The sequence below is a fragment of the Chrysochloris asiatica genome, unplaced genomic scaffold (genome assembly GCF_000296735.1).
Source record: "Chrysochloris asiatica unplaced genomic scaffold, ChrAsi1.0 scaffold00037, whole genome shotgun sequence".
NCBI lineage: Eukaryota > Metazoa > Chordata > Mammalia > Afrosoricida > Chrysochloridae > Chrysochloris > Chrysochloris asiatica.
Genome location: NW_006408555.1, coordinates 1,095,768 through 1,115,742, shown reverse-complemented (window position 1 = coordinate 1,115,742; position 19,975 = coordinate 1,095,768). Strand labels below are relative to the sequence as shown.

At 51.9% G+C, this 19,975-nt stretch overlaps 1 protein-coding gene across 1 annotated transcript in view; it reads left to right on the top strand.

Moving 5' to 3' along the window:
• The first annotated feature begins 459 nt into the window (after positions 1 to 459).
• Positions 460 to 19,975, top strand: part of ZC3H18 (zinc finger CCCH-type containing 18) — a 33,402-nt gene continuing 13,886 nt past the window's right edge. The window contains exons 1-5 of the mRNA XM_006860113.1: positions 460 to 1,062; positions 5,711 to 5,795; positions 13,083 to 13,231; positions 13,517 to 13,609; positions 14,277 to 14,434. Coding sequence (XP_006860175.1) covers positions 460 to 1,062; positions 5,711 to 5,795; positions 13,083 to 13,231; positions 13,517 to 13,609; positions 14,277 to 14,434 — 1,088 coding nt within the window. The remainder of the gene's footprint in view (positions 1,063 to 5,710; positions 5,796 to 13,082; positions 13,232 to 13,516; positions 13,610 to 14,276; positions 14,435 to 19,975) is intronic.

Sequence of the window (19,975 nt, the reverse complement as noted above, 5' to 3'; positions counted from 1 at the left end):
CTCACAGCTGCTGCTTCTGATGGAGCCGGTCAGAGGGCAGGTGTTGATAGGAACCACACAGCCCAGCCTGGTCGGCCTGAGAGCCCTCAGCACAACGCTAGACAAGTGGCCCGACGTACTCCATCAGTCAGGGTACCCCCTGGGCCTCGCTCCACTTGAGTTTCAGAACAGGAGCCAGTGTCCTGTGCTGTGCACAGCCTACTGGTCACTTCGTGGGCTGTGAGGAGAAAGGGTTATACTCTCACACTTAGCTGAGTAGAGTCTTGGGGGGCCAGGTTGGTTTAACTGCCTGTCTTTTCCCCCAGGGGTCTGCAGCGTGGGGTCCGGAGCCAGCAGAGTGGGGGTTCTGGTTCTCCCTCTCAGGTCAGGAGCGTGGGCTGTGGGCGGGTGGGTGGACCCCGCTCTGTTTGCAGATCACTGAACCTTTCTTACCTCTGTCCCTTAGAACCGTGGGTTCCGATGGATGTGGCCGAGAGCCCTGAACGGGGTCCATGCTCTCCAGAGGACCCAGAGGAACAGCAGCAGGGGTTTTCGGACGATGACATCTTGAGGGAGAGTGGATCTGAGCAGGACCTAGATGGCACTGGGGGGAGGGCGTCTGATGCCGAGGAAGAGGAGCACGCCGCCCAGGGACTGAACCAGGGAGAGGAAGAGCCCTCCGATGAGGACGGTCCAGCCAGTGAGCCCCGCTCTCAGGATCCAGACTCAGAGGCCAACGAGCTGAGTGGGGACCCTGCGAGCCCCCCGTGTGAGGAGGAAGGGGGCAGGCCAGAGGAGGAGCGGACGAGTGATCTCGGGGACGAGGTGTCCTCCGTCACCCGGGAGCTGGACGAGCATGAACTTGATTATGATGAGGAGGTCCCTGAGGAACCCGCGCCCACTGCCCAGGAGGACGGGGCTGATCGGCCAGGAGCCGAGGGTGACGAGGACAAGGGGGAAGGGGCCCCGGAAGAAGAGGAGACGGCAGGTGCCACAAATGAGGCCGGGAAAGAGCCGCTGGAGGCTGTGAAGGAGAGAAAGAAAGAGGATGATGACGGGGAGATAGATGACGGGGAGATAGACGTGAGTGTGCTGGGGCCCGAAGGGGAGCGGAGTGGGGGGACCTGGGACACATGCGCACTCGTAGTAGGTGCTGTTGATGTGGCCTTCGTGTTTCCAGGAAGGACACCAGTGAGGGCTCCCCCTGTAGGATCTGGCTGGGGGCCTTGCCTCACTCGCTCAATGGGAGTCCCTGGGCCTGGGCAGAGCTGATTTTCAGTGGACAGTGCAGACCCCAGAACCAGACGCACTGCTGTTGTGCTGATGCTCCGCACACACCAGCTCCGCACAGAACAGCCGAGGCCCTCCGACAGGAGCTGGCAGCCTTATCTTCCTGAGTAGCTGCTGGGCTCTGAGCCACTGACCTTGCAGTTAGTCACCCAGCGCCTCATCCCACCTGGGCTCCTTAGTGGACAGTAACATTCCAGAAAGGAGCTCTGAGGACTGTAGTAAAGTGCTTAGCTGGTGACCCAGAGTTGGGGCCGTAGGGGGAGGTAGGTGTAGCGGTGTGTTTCCGTGAGGAGCTCAGTCTCAGGTACCTGTGAGAGCAGCTTCCCCCCCCCCCCCCCCCCCCCGGCAGGATCGTCACTGGTGACAACTCTCACCCCCGGTGTGTCTCCCTTGATGGTGGAAAAGTCTCGAAACCTGCTCGCTTCATCATCCTCCTGGTTCACTAGACTGGAGCTTGTCAGGGTGTCTTGGCCTGCCTTTTTCCCTTTAGGTTTTAGCTCCAGTGAAATGATAAATGACGGGGCTGTACCTGCCGCCACAGCTCCACCCTGCTTCCTAACTCCTCTCTCTCCTCCCCACAACTGTCTCCCCCCCAACACTCCTCTCCCCACCAACACTCCTCTCCCCCTCAGTTCCTTTCCCCCCACAGCTCCTCCCCCCAGTCAGTATGGTGTCCTCGGTGGTAACATCAGTTTGTATCATAAACCACGAAATCCTTTTTTGTAAATATAACTTAGGCCCTGAATTAATTAATTACCTTTGTGTTTGTGGTGGGCTGTGGAAACATCCTGTGGTAGAAACCTTTCTGGGCCAGATTTTCATAGCGCTGGGGGGCTGCCTTGTGATGGGGGCCAGCCAGGCCGCTCCTGTGGAGGAGGGCACACACACAGGCTGACTCCGCAAAGCCGTTTCAGGAGAGTGCACTGCTGCAGCTGACGCTCCTTCCTTGTCCCCAGTGTCTCACCCGGCCATTCCTCCCTCTGGGTTTAGTGAGAGATTGGTGATACCCCGTCTGTGCAAGTATGCAAGTCCCTCCTGGAACTGGCCTGCACAGAGGAGGCCACCTGCTGGCCTGGGCAGCGTGCCCCGTGTCTGTGGCTTGGTTCTTTTTACATAGCTCTTGTTATGGGCTCCACAGGACCTGAGGCAATTCTTGGGGCCCCCAGTCATTAGTGGGGCTGTGTACCACTCGGGGAGGCCACTGTGGCCCCTTGACAGTCTTTGGTAGCTCACTGCCCACCTCCAGAATACTCGGGAGCGTTTTGATGGCTCATGTTGGACTATCCCATACTCAGGGCTCCGAGTTGCTTCTTTGGAAGGGCTCCATGTGCATCCATTCTCACAGCGGTTCACCGGTGCTCGGGCGAGAGCAGGCCTGAGTGCTAGAGACCCCATACTCACCGTGTGAGATCCAGGAAGCCAAGGACTCATCTCGCAACCCCACACGGTGTGGGCAGGCGCACACTCCCTTCCCGCGGTGCTGACTCAACTCCACTGTGTTGCCTTTTTAGGGGCTCTGGGGGTGCAGTGGTAAAGCCCTCAGCTGTTAACCCAAAGATCAGCAGTTCAAACCCACCCGCCACTGCATGGAAGAACGCTCAAGGCCTACGCCTCTGTAAGGATTACGGCCTTGGGAACCTGTGGAGCTCTTCTCTGTCTATAATATTGTTCTGAGTCAGAATCGGAATCGACTTGAGGACAGTTAGTGGATGTTGTTTTTCTAAAATCACAGTATTTCTGAATTACAAAACAAGTCTGGCCACAAGGGTTTTGGGGAAGCATAACAGAGCACTGTTGTTCTCCTGATTTTGTAGCTGCGGGAGCTGGTGGTGGGCCCAGACTCCAGCTCGGTGTCTTACTCTCTGGGCTGTCTGTTTCCTGTGGTACAGCATTGCCACATGCTGACTCTGTCTTCGCCTCAGCCTTGTTGCCAAGGCCTCAGTTTCTGAAGAACATCCTTGTCTTTTAAAAATGAAAACTTGAACAAAGATGTAAAAATCACCTGTTCTGTTACACAGAACAAATTGGATTTTGATGTTTTATGTCTGAGGCCTTGTCTGTTAGAACAGCTCTTGTTTCCGACATTTCTTGCTGGCGTTTTATGTAAGGCGCCAGGCGTGAAACTGTGCAGCCAGCCTCTCGGTTATCTCCCCAGCAGCCCCACGAAGAAGAAGCGCTCATTCCACAGAGGAAGCCTGGGCTCAGGTGGAGCAGACGGCCACTCTGCACCACGATGACCAGCTAGGGCTCAGATGGAGTGGACAGCCATGATGGGACTGAAATGGAGTACATGACCACATGGCAAGTGTGTGTGAAAAAGATGATGGCATTGTCCCTGGACGTTCTGAAACTCTCTGGTGTATGGATTTCTGTGAAGTCCACTTGGTGCCTCGGACCCAGGTGTGCGTTTGCCATGAATGTGCCAGAGGAGGTGAAGCTACAGGGTATAGCTGCTTCAGCTTTGCATCAAGCTTCATCAGGTCACATCAGGCACTGTGCACAGAAGAGGGTCCTGCCCACTCACTCAGCACTCTGCCATGCTAGACACTGCTGCTCTTCCCCCCACCCTGCGTGCTTCTGCTCTTCCTGTCGAACCAGCCGTGTGCCTCTGACCTGCCCACTCACCCTTACCCAGATTCTGTCAACTGTCGTCTTGGATCCAGGTCTCCATGTGTGGGTAACAGGGAGGCCTCAGCCTCAGGTGACAGCATTTGCGCCTGGCTCTCGACATGAAATGCCTTGTCATCTGTCCTTGAGTGATGTCCGGGGGCTACAGCTAGGGTGGCACTGGGATCCGCACAGAACTGGCAGCCACAGGTCACTTTACACCCAGCAGCTGCTCAGAAACCTACAGGGGTGCTACGAGTTGGAACTGACTCGATGGCACTTCATACCACCACCACCCAGTGGACGCATGACCGACCAGTGCATAGATGCTGTTTTCAGTTGGTTGCCTGCTGTTCCGGCCTCCCTGTGGTTGGTTACACACGATGTCGTCATGCCACACAGCTGCACCTCTGCCTGGAAAGGCGCCCTGCTTCCTGAAAGTGACACTCCACGCTCCTGGCCTCACGAGCTCCTGCCCCTTATTGGAACAAGGGGTAGCATGCTCAGCTTCATTCTGCACCGACGTCACACGTCACAGTGAGGCTGTCCTACCGTCATCACACAGCCCTGATGGCTCTTGAGTTAGATACTGGGCTGCTAGCTGCCGGGTCAGTGGTTCAAACCCACCAGCCATTGTACAAAAGAAAGATGAGACTCCACTTCAATAAAGATCTGCAGTCTTAGAAATCCTACACAGGGTCGCTGAGTCAGAATCAACTTGCTGGCAGTCGGGTTGGTTTTCCTTTTTGCTGCAAAGATGGTAGGAAAAGAGCAGGCTGGAGCTCACAGCCAGAGGAGAACACTGCACAGACGTCAGCATGGAGACAAACACACTCCCCGGATAGAAAGCTCTGGGTGTTTCTTAACCAAGTAGGAAGCTGGAAATCATGCAGCTATCTCAGTTCTGAAACATATGATGCTATCTCAGGCCTGGGGTTTGATTTCCGCATCTCTTCACTCAAGCATCTATGGGCCTTGCCTAGTGAGGTGGACACTGCTCAGGCCACTGAGGCTCTGCTGAGCGGGCAGACTGACTCGCTGTCCTGTGGAGCGGCCAGTGCCAAGTGGGGCTCCGAGAGCCCATCTGGAGGGGCAGGGCCAGCTGTGGGGTTTGAAAGGGGGTACTTTGAACAGAGCCATTTTCGCCACTAGCAAGGCTAGGTGGGAACTTGGTCAGGGGGAGAGACCAGACTCACCTGGGTCCCTGACTGGTGTGCCCTGGGGACATGGGAGGGCAGGTTTGTGAGAGGAGTGGTCTGCTTTCGACACAGGGAGCTTGATGTGCCCTGGACATGCCAGAGGTGTGGGTTAGGGACACCCACGAGGCATCATCTACTCCTAGTTGGTTGTGCTGGGGCCCTGGGTAGTGGCCTAGGGAGCTCACAGAGCAGTGATTCCGGGTCTCAGCCCAGAGCCGCCCCTCAGCGTTTAAACCCTGGGAGCAAGAGCCAGGTTGGCTGTCTCCTGAGAGTTGGCTGCGGCCTTGTGGTTGGACTGCCCTCCTCCCACCTCCCCAGCTGTGAAATGACGAAGTGACATGTTTAATCGCAGACCATTTAAAGTTTTTATTCTGTGATTTTAAATTTACAAAAAGTCTTAAACCCTAGAGTCTTACTGTTGGAGAGAGACCCATCAAAGGCTGCCCTTAGGAAGCTCCTTGGGTTACTCTTGGTTTCCTTATGTGAGGCGGCTTTGGGATTCTTCCCATTTTGCCGGTGAAGAGGTATCCAGATGTGAGTACCAAGATGCAGAGAGCAGTGGTGTTTGGGGGCTCCCCTCAGCCCCTGCATGGGCTCTGTTGGCCATGCCCCTCTCACGGTCTCTTCTCTTTCAGGATGATGATTTGGAAGAAGGGGAGGTCAAGGACCCCAGTGACCGGAAGGTGAGGCCTCGTCCCACCTGCCGCTTCTTCATGAAAGGTAACTGTCTCAGAGGGTCTGCAGCCTGCATCTGGGTCTCCGACAGTGTGGTGTGGTCAGCCTTGGAGCACGTGGAGCGGGTCCATGGGGCGGTGTGTGCGAGGCTGCTGGTGGTATGGAAGCTGCACTTAGGTCTTCTCAAGGGTCCTTTCAGCACCATGGAGACTAACCAGGAGGGCCACCAACTCCAGCCAGCCCACCTGCAGCTGACTGCTTGGGCAAGCTTATGAGGCCTCATGCCCTAAGACCAGCCCTAAGGGAAAACACCACTCTCCTGCAAGACTTGTCCAATACATCATGTGTTGGGAGGGGCTTTCACGATGGCCCTGGGGGGTGGGGGGAGGCTGGGAGACAGGAAGCTCCTTTGTGCCTGTTGTACTCAGTCTTGCTCAGCAGCCTGAAGTCAGCACACTTTTAATTGTATGGCCCCCCTGTAGGAGACACCGTCCTGCTGGGGCTGTGTATGTGGAAAGAGTGTTCTGGTCTGTAAGGGTTCATGCAGCATGCTTCTTGTGACGGGGTCTCCCTTGGTCAGGTAGGCAGCTGTCTCCTCTGCAGCTCACTGGCCCAGCCAACACGGCCCCTAACGCTCACGCCTTCCTGTGTACTTCTCTTCCAGATGTTGGGCCACCATTATCCACTCTTCTTGCACCACTATCAAATCCCATACCACTCAGAGGCCAGGTTAAAGGTACCAACTCTGCTCTGTTCACTTAGCTCCGGAGGCCACCCTCCTGCACTGGACCCAGAGCCTGCCACGGAGACCCTGGGGCCTCCAAGCGCGGAGGGGGCAGCGGGGTGTGAGGGGCGCCGACTGCACAGTGGGGGATGGGGGCAGCCCTAGGAGGGGCAGGAGGTGGGACGCAGTGGTTCCGCACCCAGAACAGCCCGGTCAGTTTTGCTAAGTGATGACTCTTGACAAGGGCTAGGGGGAGCCAGGGACTATGGGCCTCATGCTCACCCTGCTGGATGTGTGCTCGAGGGAAGAGGGCAGCGTCCATGATGGTGGTGGTTAGTGAAAGGAAAAGGCTGTGGACTTGCCTGTAAATGTGCATGTCCAGTATACTCCACTGAACTGCCCCCTGCCCCCGCAGCTGGGGAGAGTGGGTGTTGATGCCCAGTGGTACAGCCACTCGACACGCAGTCTGGTTTAGAAAGTGAAACATTCCCTTTCTTTAAAGCCCTGACATTTGAAGAAGGAGCCCTGGTAGCATTGTGGTTCAGGTGCTGGACTGCTAACCAGAAGGTTGGCAGTTCGAACCTATCAACCACTCCATGGGAGGAAGACTGCTCTGGTAAAGATGGAGGTCTCATGATCCTGTTAGTACGGAGGACTAGGACATAGTACACAGGGTTGCTAGGAGTTGAAATCAACTCAGTGGCAGTGGTGTTTGATTTGTCTCCTTTATTCGGTGTTTGAAGGGTCCAAATTCAGATGTTTTAAACTTAGCAGAAGACTTTTTTTCTCTAACAATATGAGAAAAAATGGAGTTGGCCATGTTACATAACTCAAGTGATGAGGGTGATGCGTGTGTGTGTTGTGTTGTGTGTGTGTGTTGTGTGTGTGTGTGTTCCTGGTCTCTGGTGGCAGTGTGGTCGCGAGCATAGGGCCTCTTAGGAAGCAGCAGTGCTCCCTGGCTGGCCAGAGCCTTGTGTGGGTACGCAGCAATTTACTCATTACCAGAAGCTCTAAGGGCCTGGTGGTGGGCAAGGCCTCCGTGGGTGAGCAGTGGGATGGGGACCCCTGTACTAAGTGCTGCCCGAGGGAATGGTGACCGTAGAGATCGGGAGGAAACAGTGTTGGTCTCTGGACGTCTTTTCCTCTCATTATGTGCCCCACTCTGCAGAGGAGCCGCTGACGCAGTTTAGACAAGTCTAGAACTTGTCATCTCTGTCCATTAGTTAGGGGATATCCATTTGGATGTTCTGGGGTTTTGCGTTTTTTTTTTTTTTTTTTCTTACCTGCAATTTGTAATCTTAGTGTCATATTGAGATCAATTTGTTTCCTCTGAGAGCCAAACCCACTGCTGTGAAGTTGGTACCAACTCCCAGCAGCCCTGTGAGGCTCAAGGGCTTCTCATAGGGTCACTGTGTACCGTAGCAGCCCACCTAGTCCTCCTGTGAGCAGCTGGTGAATTCAAACTGCCCACTTTGTGGTTGCAGTCAAGCATTGTAACTGCTGAGCCACCTCTTCAAATAACCAGAGAAGTTCTCAAATTAAAATGGCGTGTACTGAGTTGGTGAGGAAGTGGAGAGATTGGGACCCCCCCCCCCCCCACTGCTGGTGGACGTATAATATGGCGCATCCGCAGGGAAAAGTCAGCAGTTCCTCCGAAAGTTAAACAGAAGGTGACCTTATGCTCCAGTACTTCATACCTAGTAGTCTGAGTCCCAGCAAAACGAAGCTGCGTGCCCCATGCGCTTGTACACAAGTGTCTGTGGCAGCTGGAGTCATAAGCACCCAGACGCAGAAACAGCCCGGAGCATCAACGATGCTGAGTGAAAGAAAGACGATGGACCGTGCCATGTCCACTATAGGCCAGTCCACTGAGACAGAAGCCAGAGTCCTGACTGTCAGAATCTTGGGAGAGGCGCAGTGGGGAGTGACTGCTAATGGGATGATGAGAGAACTCTGAAGTCAGAGAGTGGGAACACTGAACATGGTTGATGCGTGCACCGTAAAAGGCTGGACTTTGGGCTTTGTGATTTACACAGTCGGCTGCATCACACAGTGTAGTCTGGAGATGACCCCTGTGACATCAACCCGAATGTGTTCCCAGCACATACAGACTCCATTTCCAAGGCCCCAGTACTTTGTTTATGGTGTATTTCTTCCTTATGTGTATTTATGTTAAATTGTCAAGACACATGATTGCATCTGCAAAGGAGCCGTATTCTCTTGAAGCTTGTCGGGCTTCAGCCCTGGCTGTAGTCTGTATCAGCTCACGCATGTGTCAGGTCTCCGGGGGGCTTGCTGCTTTCTCACACTGTGGCTTCTGCACCCATGGGGGGTTCCCTGAGCGCACCTTTCACCTGTATGTTAAGACTGTACTGGTAGTCATGTGCCTGCTGCTAGCCAGATTCGTAGACGCATGGTCTTGGGACAGCAGTGAGGATTAGGGATTTGTTGGCATTTATTTTTGTTGCTGCTTGGGACAACCCGAGCAATTTTCTTCAGGTTCCAGTGTAGCGGCCCTGGGTGCAGTCTCTCTTGCCCACATTACCGTGTGCTCCCTGCTCCCGGAGTCCTGTGTTAGCCTTGGAGTGCTGCCGTCCCCATGGAGACGTTCCCAAAGAGAACTCAGTGCTCACGGCAGACCTTCTTTACAAGTGAAACAGACCTGTTTAGTTTTAATAAGATTTCAGGGCCTGTTTCTGGTTTAGGGTAAAGATGACAATAGTTTTGAGATTCACCCAGCCTCCGTGGCTCCAGAAAGCCTGCAGTCTAAAGATCTGACATTCTGTCCTGCATCTCATCCTTCATGATGAGGAAAGAACTGTGATCTAATGAAATCTTAAAACCTTCAGTTGCTTAATTTTTAAACACGTCATTGGTGTATAAATTCATGTGCCTAAAGTTCATCCATTTTAATGATTTTCAATAAATGTGCTGAGTTGTGCAGCCCCTCGGTGCACATCTTGCTGCGCTCACTGTGACGAACAGCATGCTCAGTCGTTTGGAAATATTGCCTGTGAGGCACTATCCCAGCAGCGAGCTGGGCCATGCTGTCTCAGAGAACACTGTACTTGACCGGTGTGTCTCATGACCAGGCGTGGTGAGCCTGCCCCTCCGAGGAGCATGACTGGCTGTCTCTGACTCACGGTAATATTCACCTTCTCAAACGTGTATCTACCACAGTGAGCTTGGCAGCTTCCCAATTCTTGTTTTCCAGATATTTTCCACACCATTATTGCATGGTGTTACAAAGTCATCCCTGAGCAAAGGTCCACTCAAAGGTAGACCAGTGGACCTCAGGGCACTAGAACTCTGAAACACCAAAGGACAGACCGCACGGTCTCTGACCTCAAGAAGCCTTGTCAGGGTTGATATGACAAAGGAAGAGGTCCAGTCTGGAGAGTATTAATGTTCTCTCCCCTTTCTTGGCTCTCTGCTTGTCTGGAGGCAGGTCTTCTTCACGTACTTGAATAGAATCAGCCCTCACCACCGATGGAATCAGAAGTAGATAGGTCATATCATATCCTCTTCCTCCAAATTTTTTTAAATGTTATATCTCATCAGGTACAAGGGGGCTTCAGAACATTCCTTTGAGAATTTCATTTTTCCACAAACCTTTTGAAGTCCCCTTGTACTCAGGTACGTATTGCTTCAAATAGTAAAGTACCGTTCCAATTTCTCCGCTTCCCTTTCTAATACAGGGACTATCAGTAGGCATAACTCATGTTGACAAAGGCACTGTGGGGCCTGGGACCACAAAGTTAAATGAAAAAACATGTACTTCAAGTACACATAACTTAACAAAGAGGCTGCCAAGAAGTGATCTTCCTTCCATTGGCTGCCCTGAGGAGCCATCCCTGAAAGGAAGTGAGTGCATCAAACTAAGACGGAAAACGGAATCGCTCAGGTGCTGTATGTTGTGTCGGTAGTGCCTTAGTGGGCTGCACTTCACTGGTCTCAGTGACACGCTGTGTCTGTGGCCTCTCCTAAGTTACTCTGAGTAATAGGAGAGCTTATTTTATGTGTGACTAAGGAGCTCTGGTAGCGTAGCGATTATGAATCGGGCTACGAACCTCAAGGTCGGCAGTTTGAAACTATCAGCTGTTCCGTGGGAGAAAGATGAGGCTTTCTGCTCCCGGAAAGATTTATAGCCTTGGAAACCCTGTGCAGGGTCACTATGAGTAGAACCCACTCCGCCACACATAGCAACAAGAAGTTACTCCGAGTAACAGGAGAACTTATTTTACGTATGACTAAGGAGCTCTGGTAGCGTAGTGGTTACAGATCAGGCTACAAACCTCAAGGTCAGCGGTTTGAAACTACCAGCCATTCCACAGGAGAAAGATGAGGCTTTCTGCTCCCGTAAAGACTTACAGCCTCTGAAACTCCACGGTACTTAACAACAACAAAGGCCACTTTGTCACAAAGTCTCTGTGGAAAGTAGAGTGGTGTTTGGTTTGTCCCGGCAGACAGTGACAGGACAGCACACATGCCGAGGCTGCCCAGAGACGTGGCTCTGGACCTGGTGCGCTCACAGAACCTAACTGTGCAGGGACTAGGACACTGAGCAGAGGCAGCTCCCTGCGGCTGGGTACTCGCCGCCTCAGTCTCTGCTGAAGGTCCCGTACCAGCTTCAGCCGTGAGGTCTGGCTTCTGTCGCCGTCCACCATGCAGTTGTCTTTCTCCTGGAACAACTGTTGAGTGCCCAGGGGGGATTTAGGGTTGATTGATCATCGATCCCTCCAACTCCAGGGAATCAGTGACTACGTCTGTCTGCTGGCTCTCTGGGAGTGGGGTAGGAGGGAGACTTCTCTTTTATAGTGCTGGGATCCTTATTGGTGTCCCATTTAAAATGTGTTTTGTAATGAAATCGGTCATGTACAGAATAATATAAATAGTACAGCAGTTGTTGATGTACCCACCACCCAGCTCAGGAGTAGAATATCATCAGTGCCGTGTGTTCCCCCCAAACCCACTGAGAAGTTAGGAGACGTTGGCGATGACTCTCTGCGTCTCCAGGTCCTCTGCTAGCGAGCACCCTACACAGACAGTCGTGTCGTCACTGTCAGAAGCGACCACACCCTCGGCTCTTGGAGCTTCGCTGCCACCCCCCTTTGAAACGAGAAGAAGTTTATTTTTGCTTTGATTTGTTTTTCCGTTTCCGCAGTAAGTTGAGACAGAACATAAAGAAAATCAAAGGCTGAAGTATTTCTCCACTATCCCAACGGTCACAGTAAACGTTCAGGTTTCTAAAGGCAGGGTGACAAGTGCTCTTCTTTGTGCCTCATTGTCACTTGTCCCCGTGGTGGCCCAGAACTCCAGCATGTGGTCAGCCAGGAGCGCTACCTGTCACCAGCTCTGGGACACACTTACTCATCTGCCCTCTCCTTCCTTCCTGGCTCTGTCTGTGGTGGTTCCCCATCGGTCTTATTCTATAACCCTGACACACGGGGTCAGAGATGATGGTTTGGTTTTGGGTTTTTTTAAAATGCAGAGTAAGAAACACATACCACCTTCCAGATGACATACTTTAGGTTAAAGTGACAGAAATGTTGTGGCCTATTGCGATGACCTTCTCCTGTCCCCAGGGGAGGTCTTACAGCGTTAGTGATGTGGGGGCGCCTGGTCAGGGAGAAGGGAGAGGCGTTGGGAACTCGTTTCTTCCAATGCACGGCGACTTTAAACCTCTCTGAGACTCTGAAACTTAGAGTCCCTGATCTCTCGAGCCTTCGTAGGAATTTTAAATTTTTATTCTGTCAGACAGAAAGCAAGTCTAAGCCTACATCCTTTAGTATTTAACTGAAATCAATCTGTTATGTTGGATTCAAAGTTCATTTTAATAGAAACTTAAGTACCCATTGTGTTTAAAGCTAACAGTTGGCTTCCTTCTAAATACTGAGTGTGAAAAACATGATTTGTGGGCAGGTACGTAAAGGATTGAAAACATACTAACATACAGTTTCAAGTTTAGCTATAAATTAACACAGTGAAGACGTTTTTTGGAACTGCTTTGTTTGCCAAATGTATGAATGTTGCCCTTTAAAAAGGAAATCATGGTGCCACCACTAGTTCAGTGGAACCTGTTTCCTCCACTCCCTCGGGCAGTCCGCTGTCTCCCGCAGCCCCGAGTGTTACTAAAAGAACGATTTGATCGCTATGGGCGAGTCAAGTTGAGCAGCGAGATTTATCATTGCTCCGACTGTGTTTTCTCTTCAACTTGTATTTAAGCAGTAGGGATCCCCTGAGATGGTGTGAAATTTAGGATCAGAGAGATATGAACTTAGAAAGTGGGTAGAGATCACCCTGGGATGGGTGCACACAGTTCTGAGCTTTGGGCACCTCTCTCCAGTGTGAGCGGTGCTGTTGCCCTGAGGAGGGTCTGTCCTCTGCTGGTGACTCTGAAGCAGTGGCTGTTTCCAGGCCCTGGAGGACGGCTCCTCCCCTCACCTAGGACATGCTATGGCAGGACCTCCCACCATACTGGCTGCTAGAGCTTGTTTGCCATGGGATGGAAGTGCCTAGCACACTGCCTGTACATCAGCGGTCCTAAGTCCTGCCTGCGGGTGGCCGGCAGGGGGACAGTGCCCCCACTGACAGTTGACTCTCCACAGGGAACTGTACCTGGGGGATGAGCTGCAGGTTTGTCCACCCCGGCGTGAACGACAAGGGCAACTACTCCCTGATCACCAAAGCCGAGCCCTTCCCGCCCAACGGTGCCCCGCCTCTTGGACCACACCCTCTGATGCCCGCCAACCCTTGGGTGCGTGAGCTTTGCCTTGATTGTGACCAAGTCAGGATCCCAGCCCCTTGTGCGTTTGAAGCCGACAGCAAATAGTTGGCCTTGTGTAAAGGGGTTTGTGGCTGGAGTCTCTGGAGAAGATCACCCCAGACCCGGGGAGACTGTGTCTGGGCAGCTGAGGCTCGGGTGGGCGCAGCGGCACTTGGCCCTCTGACGACATGTCTGTGGAGGGATGTTGCCTTGTTTCGTTGATGATTCGGATGTTTTGTGTCTTTACTATCTTTCCCTTTCCCATTTTTTCAACAGGGTGGGCCGGTAGTTGATGAAATTCTGCCTCCACCCCCACCGGAACCTCCGACAGAGAGCGCCTGGGAGCGAGGGCTCCGGCACGCAAAGGAGGTAACACCAAGAAGGGCCCTTGCACAGGGTGCGGGGAGCCAGCAGGCCTCAGGGTGAAGGAGAGGGGAAAGGAGGTCTGCCTGGTGCCCAGGTGCAGCCAGATACAGCCTTGGCCTTGGAGCTTCTCAGAGAGCACACGCCACCCCCACCCCGACGCTCGTCTGTCATGGGAGGCCCGTGAGCACCCTCACACAGTGGTCTGTCATGGGAGGCCCGGGGCTCTCTGCTGGGCTCCCCCCCATGCTGATCTGTCGTGGGAGGCCTGTGGCCCCCCTCTCCTGAGCCCTCCACATCTCACACTGGATCAGTCTCTGGGGGTGCCCTGTAGCAGGAGTCCATGAGAACCAAACTCCTCCAATCGGGCTTTTCTTCCTCGTGCCCTCAGTCCACACGGCCATGTCTTCCTTTTCTGGGCCTGATGGGCTTCCTAGGCCCTTCCCTCCACATCCCTGCAGCGAGGCATCTGGGACTTGATGCTGAGTGGACACTTGGGGCCTGGGCTCCAGTCCAAGGCTATAGGAAGTGACGTGACCTCGACCCTTGTGTACGTGGTGGTGGTGGCTCTGAGGGGAGTTCCCAGGGGCTGCCGAGGCTCTGTTGGTCCCTCTTCATAGTGACTGCCATGGTTTGGCTCCATGTTGGTTGGTATTTCTTCTCACGACGGCAGGTTTTAAAAAAAGCCACCATTCGAAAAGAGCAGGAGCCTGACTTTGAGGAGAAGAGATTCACGATGAGCATCGGTGAAGATGACCGGGAGTTTGATAAAGAGAACGAGGTTTTCCGAGACTGGAACTACCGCATCACCAGGGACGTCCGAGACACACCGTAAGGCCCACTCTGGAGAGGGGCTCAGAGCCCACAAGGCCCAAGGGGCAGCCCTAGGACATGCTGCGTGTGCTCTGGTTCTGCTTCAGTGATGAAAGGCCACACACGTGAGGCTTGGGCGGGGGCTCCTCTGTCACATCCACACACGTGGCCAGGGAGGCCTGCTTCTCACGGGTGCTGCCTGTCTGTGTGTCCTTCCCAGACACCTCAAGTCTAGTCTTTTTAAAATAACCACAGAAGCCTTCCATGCTGACAGAAAGATCGTCCAGCTTGAGGAATCGTCTAGAATTGAGTCAGCTCTCCTTGCCCTCAGGTGGCTGCCTGTTTTTAGAAATCACTTTTGCAGGGACAGGAACAAGGACCGTGCTAGTTTCCGAGTCTACACAAGTGCTCAAGGGCAGCAGGCTGGGTGTCTGTACCTGTCCACAGGTGTCATCTCAGAGGGTGGTGGTGGTTATCAGACGCCGTCAAGTTAGCTCTGACCCGTAGTGACCCTGTACACAGTAGAACCTGTGACATCCTCAGAACTGGCATTTTCATTCCCCTGCCAGTGCCACCAAGCCAGTTCATCTCATCTGGGGGAATGTCCACTTTACCCGGCATGATGTCCTTGTTGGGGACAACATGTCCAAAGTAGGAGTGATAAAATCATGCCATCCTGGCTTCTAGGAGCATTCTGGTTGCACTTCTTCCAAGATAGATTTGTTCTGCCTTTTAGCAGTCCACATTCCTTTCAGTATTCTTCATCAACACCATGATTCAAATGCATCAGTTTCTCTCCGGCCTTCTTTATTCACAGTCCAACTGGCACATACATATATATCACTCTGGTCCTCAGACTGACATCTTTGCTCTTTAACGCTTCCAAGAGGTCTGAGGTAGAGATGTACAATCCACTTAAATCGAACTCACTGCCAGCCAGTCACAGCCAACTTGTGGTGGCATTATAGAACTCCCAGAGCCTGTCCCCGGCTTCAGCCCTTACACAGAAGCAGGTGGCCTCGGCTTTCCCCACGTGCCCAGTAACTGCATCTTTCTCACAGCATCACCCTCGCCCCGTCCTGGAAAACACCCCCATTTGTTTCTCAGGCCAAAGAAAGGCTCGCTTCCCTCACTCCTCCGGGCTGCACCCCGGGCTGGGGCAGTTAGCATTGTTGTTGTGTGCCATGGAGTTGGTTCCGACTCACAGCGACCCTGTACAGGGTTTCCAAGGCTGTAAATCTTTACGGGAGCAGAAAGCCTCATCTTTCTCCCGCGGAGCGGTTGGTAGTTTCGAACTGCTGACCCTGAGGTTAGCAAACCGATTTGTGACCACTACGCTACCAGAGCTCCTCAGTTAATGGTAGAAGAGTTGAAAGGGAGGGCTGAGTTATATGCACGCTGGCAGCCTACCGCCTTCAGGCCAGGGTGTGAACACAGGTACCTCATCACCCCACCCAGGGCCCCCAAAGGAGAGACTTAGTCCAGAGCTGAGAAATACAGACGAGCACCCAGGCCTGGCCCCACCCCCTACTGCTGGGGACATTCCCGTAGCTCCATGCCCATCCCAGGAGTTACAAGCATGCTGGCACTGCTGTCTGGCCCGTGTAGAACATGTGTTGTACATGGTGTGAGGACGGTGTGAGCTTAGTTCATCTCTGCCATAGTGAGACGTTGCCCACATCACTGGTGCTGGATCTGTTTCTGGACTTCCTCTCCGTCCCCAGCCATCTGCTCCTCTAGCTGTGTACTTCCTGTCTGGCCAGGCTTTCTGGACCGCTGTCAGGAGGGCTATGGTCGCATGGCAGCTGTCCACATGTCCTTGGGTCTTTGAGGAGGGCTGTCCTGTCAGTTCTTCCGAGTTCTATCATGTGAGTGAGGCCTCAGCTCTGCTGTTTTCTGTACCCTCGTGTTTGATCCTCTGCCGTACAGGGTTGTTTGTTTGGCACGAGCTTTGTCATTCATAAGATGTCGGTACTTCAGGGGTGTCATCTCGTGATGTGCAGGTTTTGGGCCTGTCACCTTTTTGCAGTCCTTGCTCCTACCTTCCCTGGCTCCCATGTCTGTACCTCTGGACCATTCGCCCCACTTCTGCCTCCTTAGCTGTCCGTTGCTGGCTCATGTCCTGATCTTGTGTCCCCAGATTACCCTTGCCTAGTGTCAAGAATCTTCTGGTGGGGAGGAGAGGGTGTCGTTGCTGTCGGCACTGTCTCGGCAGTGGGAGTACACTTTTCTCTCTGGGTCACTTGTCAGGGACATATAGCCTCTGTCAGAAGTCTACTACAGAATCATAGGGAACACTCAGTTAGACACAGTCACAGAATGGGGAGGTGGTGTTTCAATCTCTAACCCTTCCCCAAAGAATTTTGCCCTCTTCTGTTTACTCCACATCAGAACATCCTCAAGGGACTCAAATGGTATTCCTTTTCAGTGTTCTTGGAGTTGTGGGAACCAAAGGAGGCTGAAGGGCAAGGTCAGGGCTGTCGATGGCTGGAGTGAGGGCTCCCTCCGGCCGATGCGTTCGAGGAATGAGCAGGCTCACTATCGTGATGAGGAAGATCCCTTGACAGGGGTTCCTGACCATTTTCTTTCCAATGCAGTTTTTTCTTGTCTTCAAAGTTATTCTGTACCTAAAAGGGGTTCTAGAACTTGTCCAGTGACATAGGCTTCTTGTGGAGCCTTTGCAGTGTATAGGACCTTAGGTGGAATCCAGAGCCCCCTCCAGAACCTTCTGAAGCGGGACATTCCCACTTGAAAGGACAAGCAGACCAGCCTGGAATAGCTCGAGCGACAGAAGATATTTCTTGAGAGACCAGCAGGAAAAATCCAAAACAAAAATGGCAGTCTGATTGGCTACTACAAGAACAAGCAAGTTGTTCACAGGGGAGCCATCAAGGCAAGCAATCGAGTCCCTTCAGGACAATCCCCCTCCAAGACTGAAACTCAAAGGGAACACGTGAACAGGCATGTAAGCTTGTTGGTGAGCACATTGGTCTACTGGTGAGTGGAAGAGTGGGAAAGGCAGCAATGAAAAAAATGGGCTGAGTTCGACCACATTCATAGACTCCTGTAGACCTGGAGATGAGAGAAGAGGAAGGACTGGTTGGTCCAAAGTGTGGTGAGACCTGGGGACACCTGAGCCCATGGACAAAAGACATAGCCACGGAGGGCTAGAGCTAAGAGTGAAGTGTCCAGCTGATATGAAGTGAGAGGAGATGCACAAGAACACCCAAACTTTCAGATAGTACCCATTTGACCTAGACTTGATGGTTTGATAATCAGAACTCAACTACAGGAAGATTTAAAAAAGAAACAATTTTTGATAAAGGAAACAAGGGTAAATTGCTACAATTTGATGAACGTGACCTATACTCATGGATGTAGTAGCTCAAAATACCAACAGAGAGGGAATCCTATCCCCTCTGTATACGAGGTAGATAGGGACAGGCAACTTTGACATTGGCTACCTAAAATGGTGGGACGGGTGGGGGCTATAAAGGCATGAAGTGACTGGCTTTCAAGTTTTCAAGAGGGAGTTTAGTTTCAGAATGTGCAGAGGCAGAGATGAGGACTCTAGACTCAATGGAAAGAGAAAGGCGGTGTGCTTGTGGCCAGGAGGAAGGCTTGCAGAATGTGCCCGTTGGTTGTTTAATTGATCATATATTCCTGAGTGTTTTTGTGTGCATCCCCCCCCAAAAAAAAACACTTATATTCCAATAAGCCCCATGATCATCCTGTGTCCTGTCAAGATGATCTCTTTGAGTCGCTAGCTCTGAACGGACCTCTCTACCTTGAGTTGAACCGGCAGCAGATCTCTCTTGAAGGCATGCTAAACGAGACTGAGACAAGTGTAGTGCTGAAAGAGTTCATCTGCAGCCGTCCACTGATCACAGACACATGTTTAAACAGGTTTTGTTTGGAACACACCTGCATGTAAGAACTAGAACTCCAGTTAGGTTGTTGTCAGGAGCTGTCCAGTCACTTGTGACCTGATGAACACCACCGCCTGGCCCTGTGCCAACCTCACAGCTGCTGCTATACTTGAGTCCATTGTTGCAGGCACTGTGCTAATAATCCTTTTCACTGACCTTCCACTTTACCAAGAAAAATGCCTTCTCCAGGGTCTGGTCACTTCTAATAACATGTCCAAAATAGGAGAGATGAAGTCTGACCATCCTGGCTTCTAAGGAGCATTCGGGTTGTACTTCTTCCAACACAGATTTATTTGTTCTTCTAGCAGTTTCTGGTACCTTTAAAATTCGTACTTAACACCAGAACTCAGTGCATCAGTTCGTCTACAGTCATCATTATTCACTGTCCAACTTTCACATGCACATGAGGCTACTGAAAATACCATGGTTGGGGTCAGTTGTACGTTAGTCCTCAAACTGACATTTTTGTCTTGAACACTTTCAAGCGGTCTTATGCAGCAGATTTGCCTAATGCAGTTTGTCGTTTGATTTCTTGGCTGCTGCTTCCATGAGTGTTGAATCCATCTGGTGAAAGACTACAACCCTGCCACACACCTTTCCTAATTTTAAACCCTTCCGTGTCCCCTTGTTCTATTCAAACGATTGCTTCTTGGTCTATGTACAGTTTAGTGTTCTGGGATGCTCTTTCTCTGCAGTGTTGTTCATAGCTTGTCATGATCTACACAGTCAAAAGCCTTTGCAAAAGTCAATAAAACACAGGGAACCATTTTTCTGGTGTTCGCTGCTTTCAGCCAAGATCCATCTGATGTCAACAATGATACCCCTCATTCCTTGTCCTCATCTGAATCTGGTGAGTGCCTTTAGTGCTGTATCAGTTTGATGAAAGATTTCAATTTGTATTCCATCAATTCCTAGTGCGTTCAGTCCATCTTGGACTTCTTCAATTATCATTCATTGGCTCTTGATCATATGTACCTCTGACATCCATTTTGGTATTTTCTTCTTCCTTCTTAATGGCCTTTTGGTTTCGTCCTGTATGATGTTGTCTTGATGTCATCCCACAACTCTTCTGGTTTTGATCATTAATGTCTAATGCATCAAATCTGTACTTGAGATAACCTCTAAATTCAGGTGGGATATGTTCAAGGTCATATTTGGCTCCATTGTGGACTTGTTTTAATTTTCTTCAGCTTCAGCCTGAACTTGCATATGAGCACTTGATGGTCTGCCCCTCAGTCTGCCCTACAGTCTGTCCCTGACCTTGTTTGGCTGATATTATGGAGCTTTGCCACCATTTCTTTTTTATTTTATTTTATTTTTTACTTTTTATTGTGACTTGAGTGAAGGTTTACAGAGCAGATCATAGTTTCACATTCAACAAAGCAGCTGCTTTGCTTCAGTACATGGTTACAATCTCTCCCCTCCATGCCAACAGCATTTTCTGCCAATCTCCCTCGGGCTGTATATTGCCTGTCTTGTCACCCATGTCAATGTGTGTCTGCCCCCTGTTGTTGTTGTCAGGTGCCATCGAGTCGAGACCGACTCATAGCGACCCCATGCACAGCAGAACGAAACAATGTCTGATCCTGGGCCAACCTCACTACCGCTGCCACACTTGAGTCCATCAATG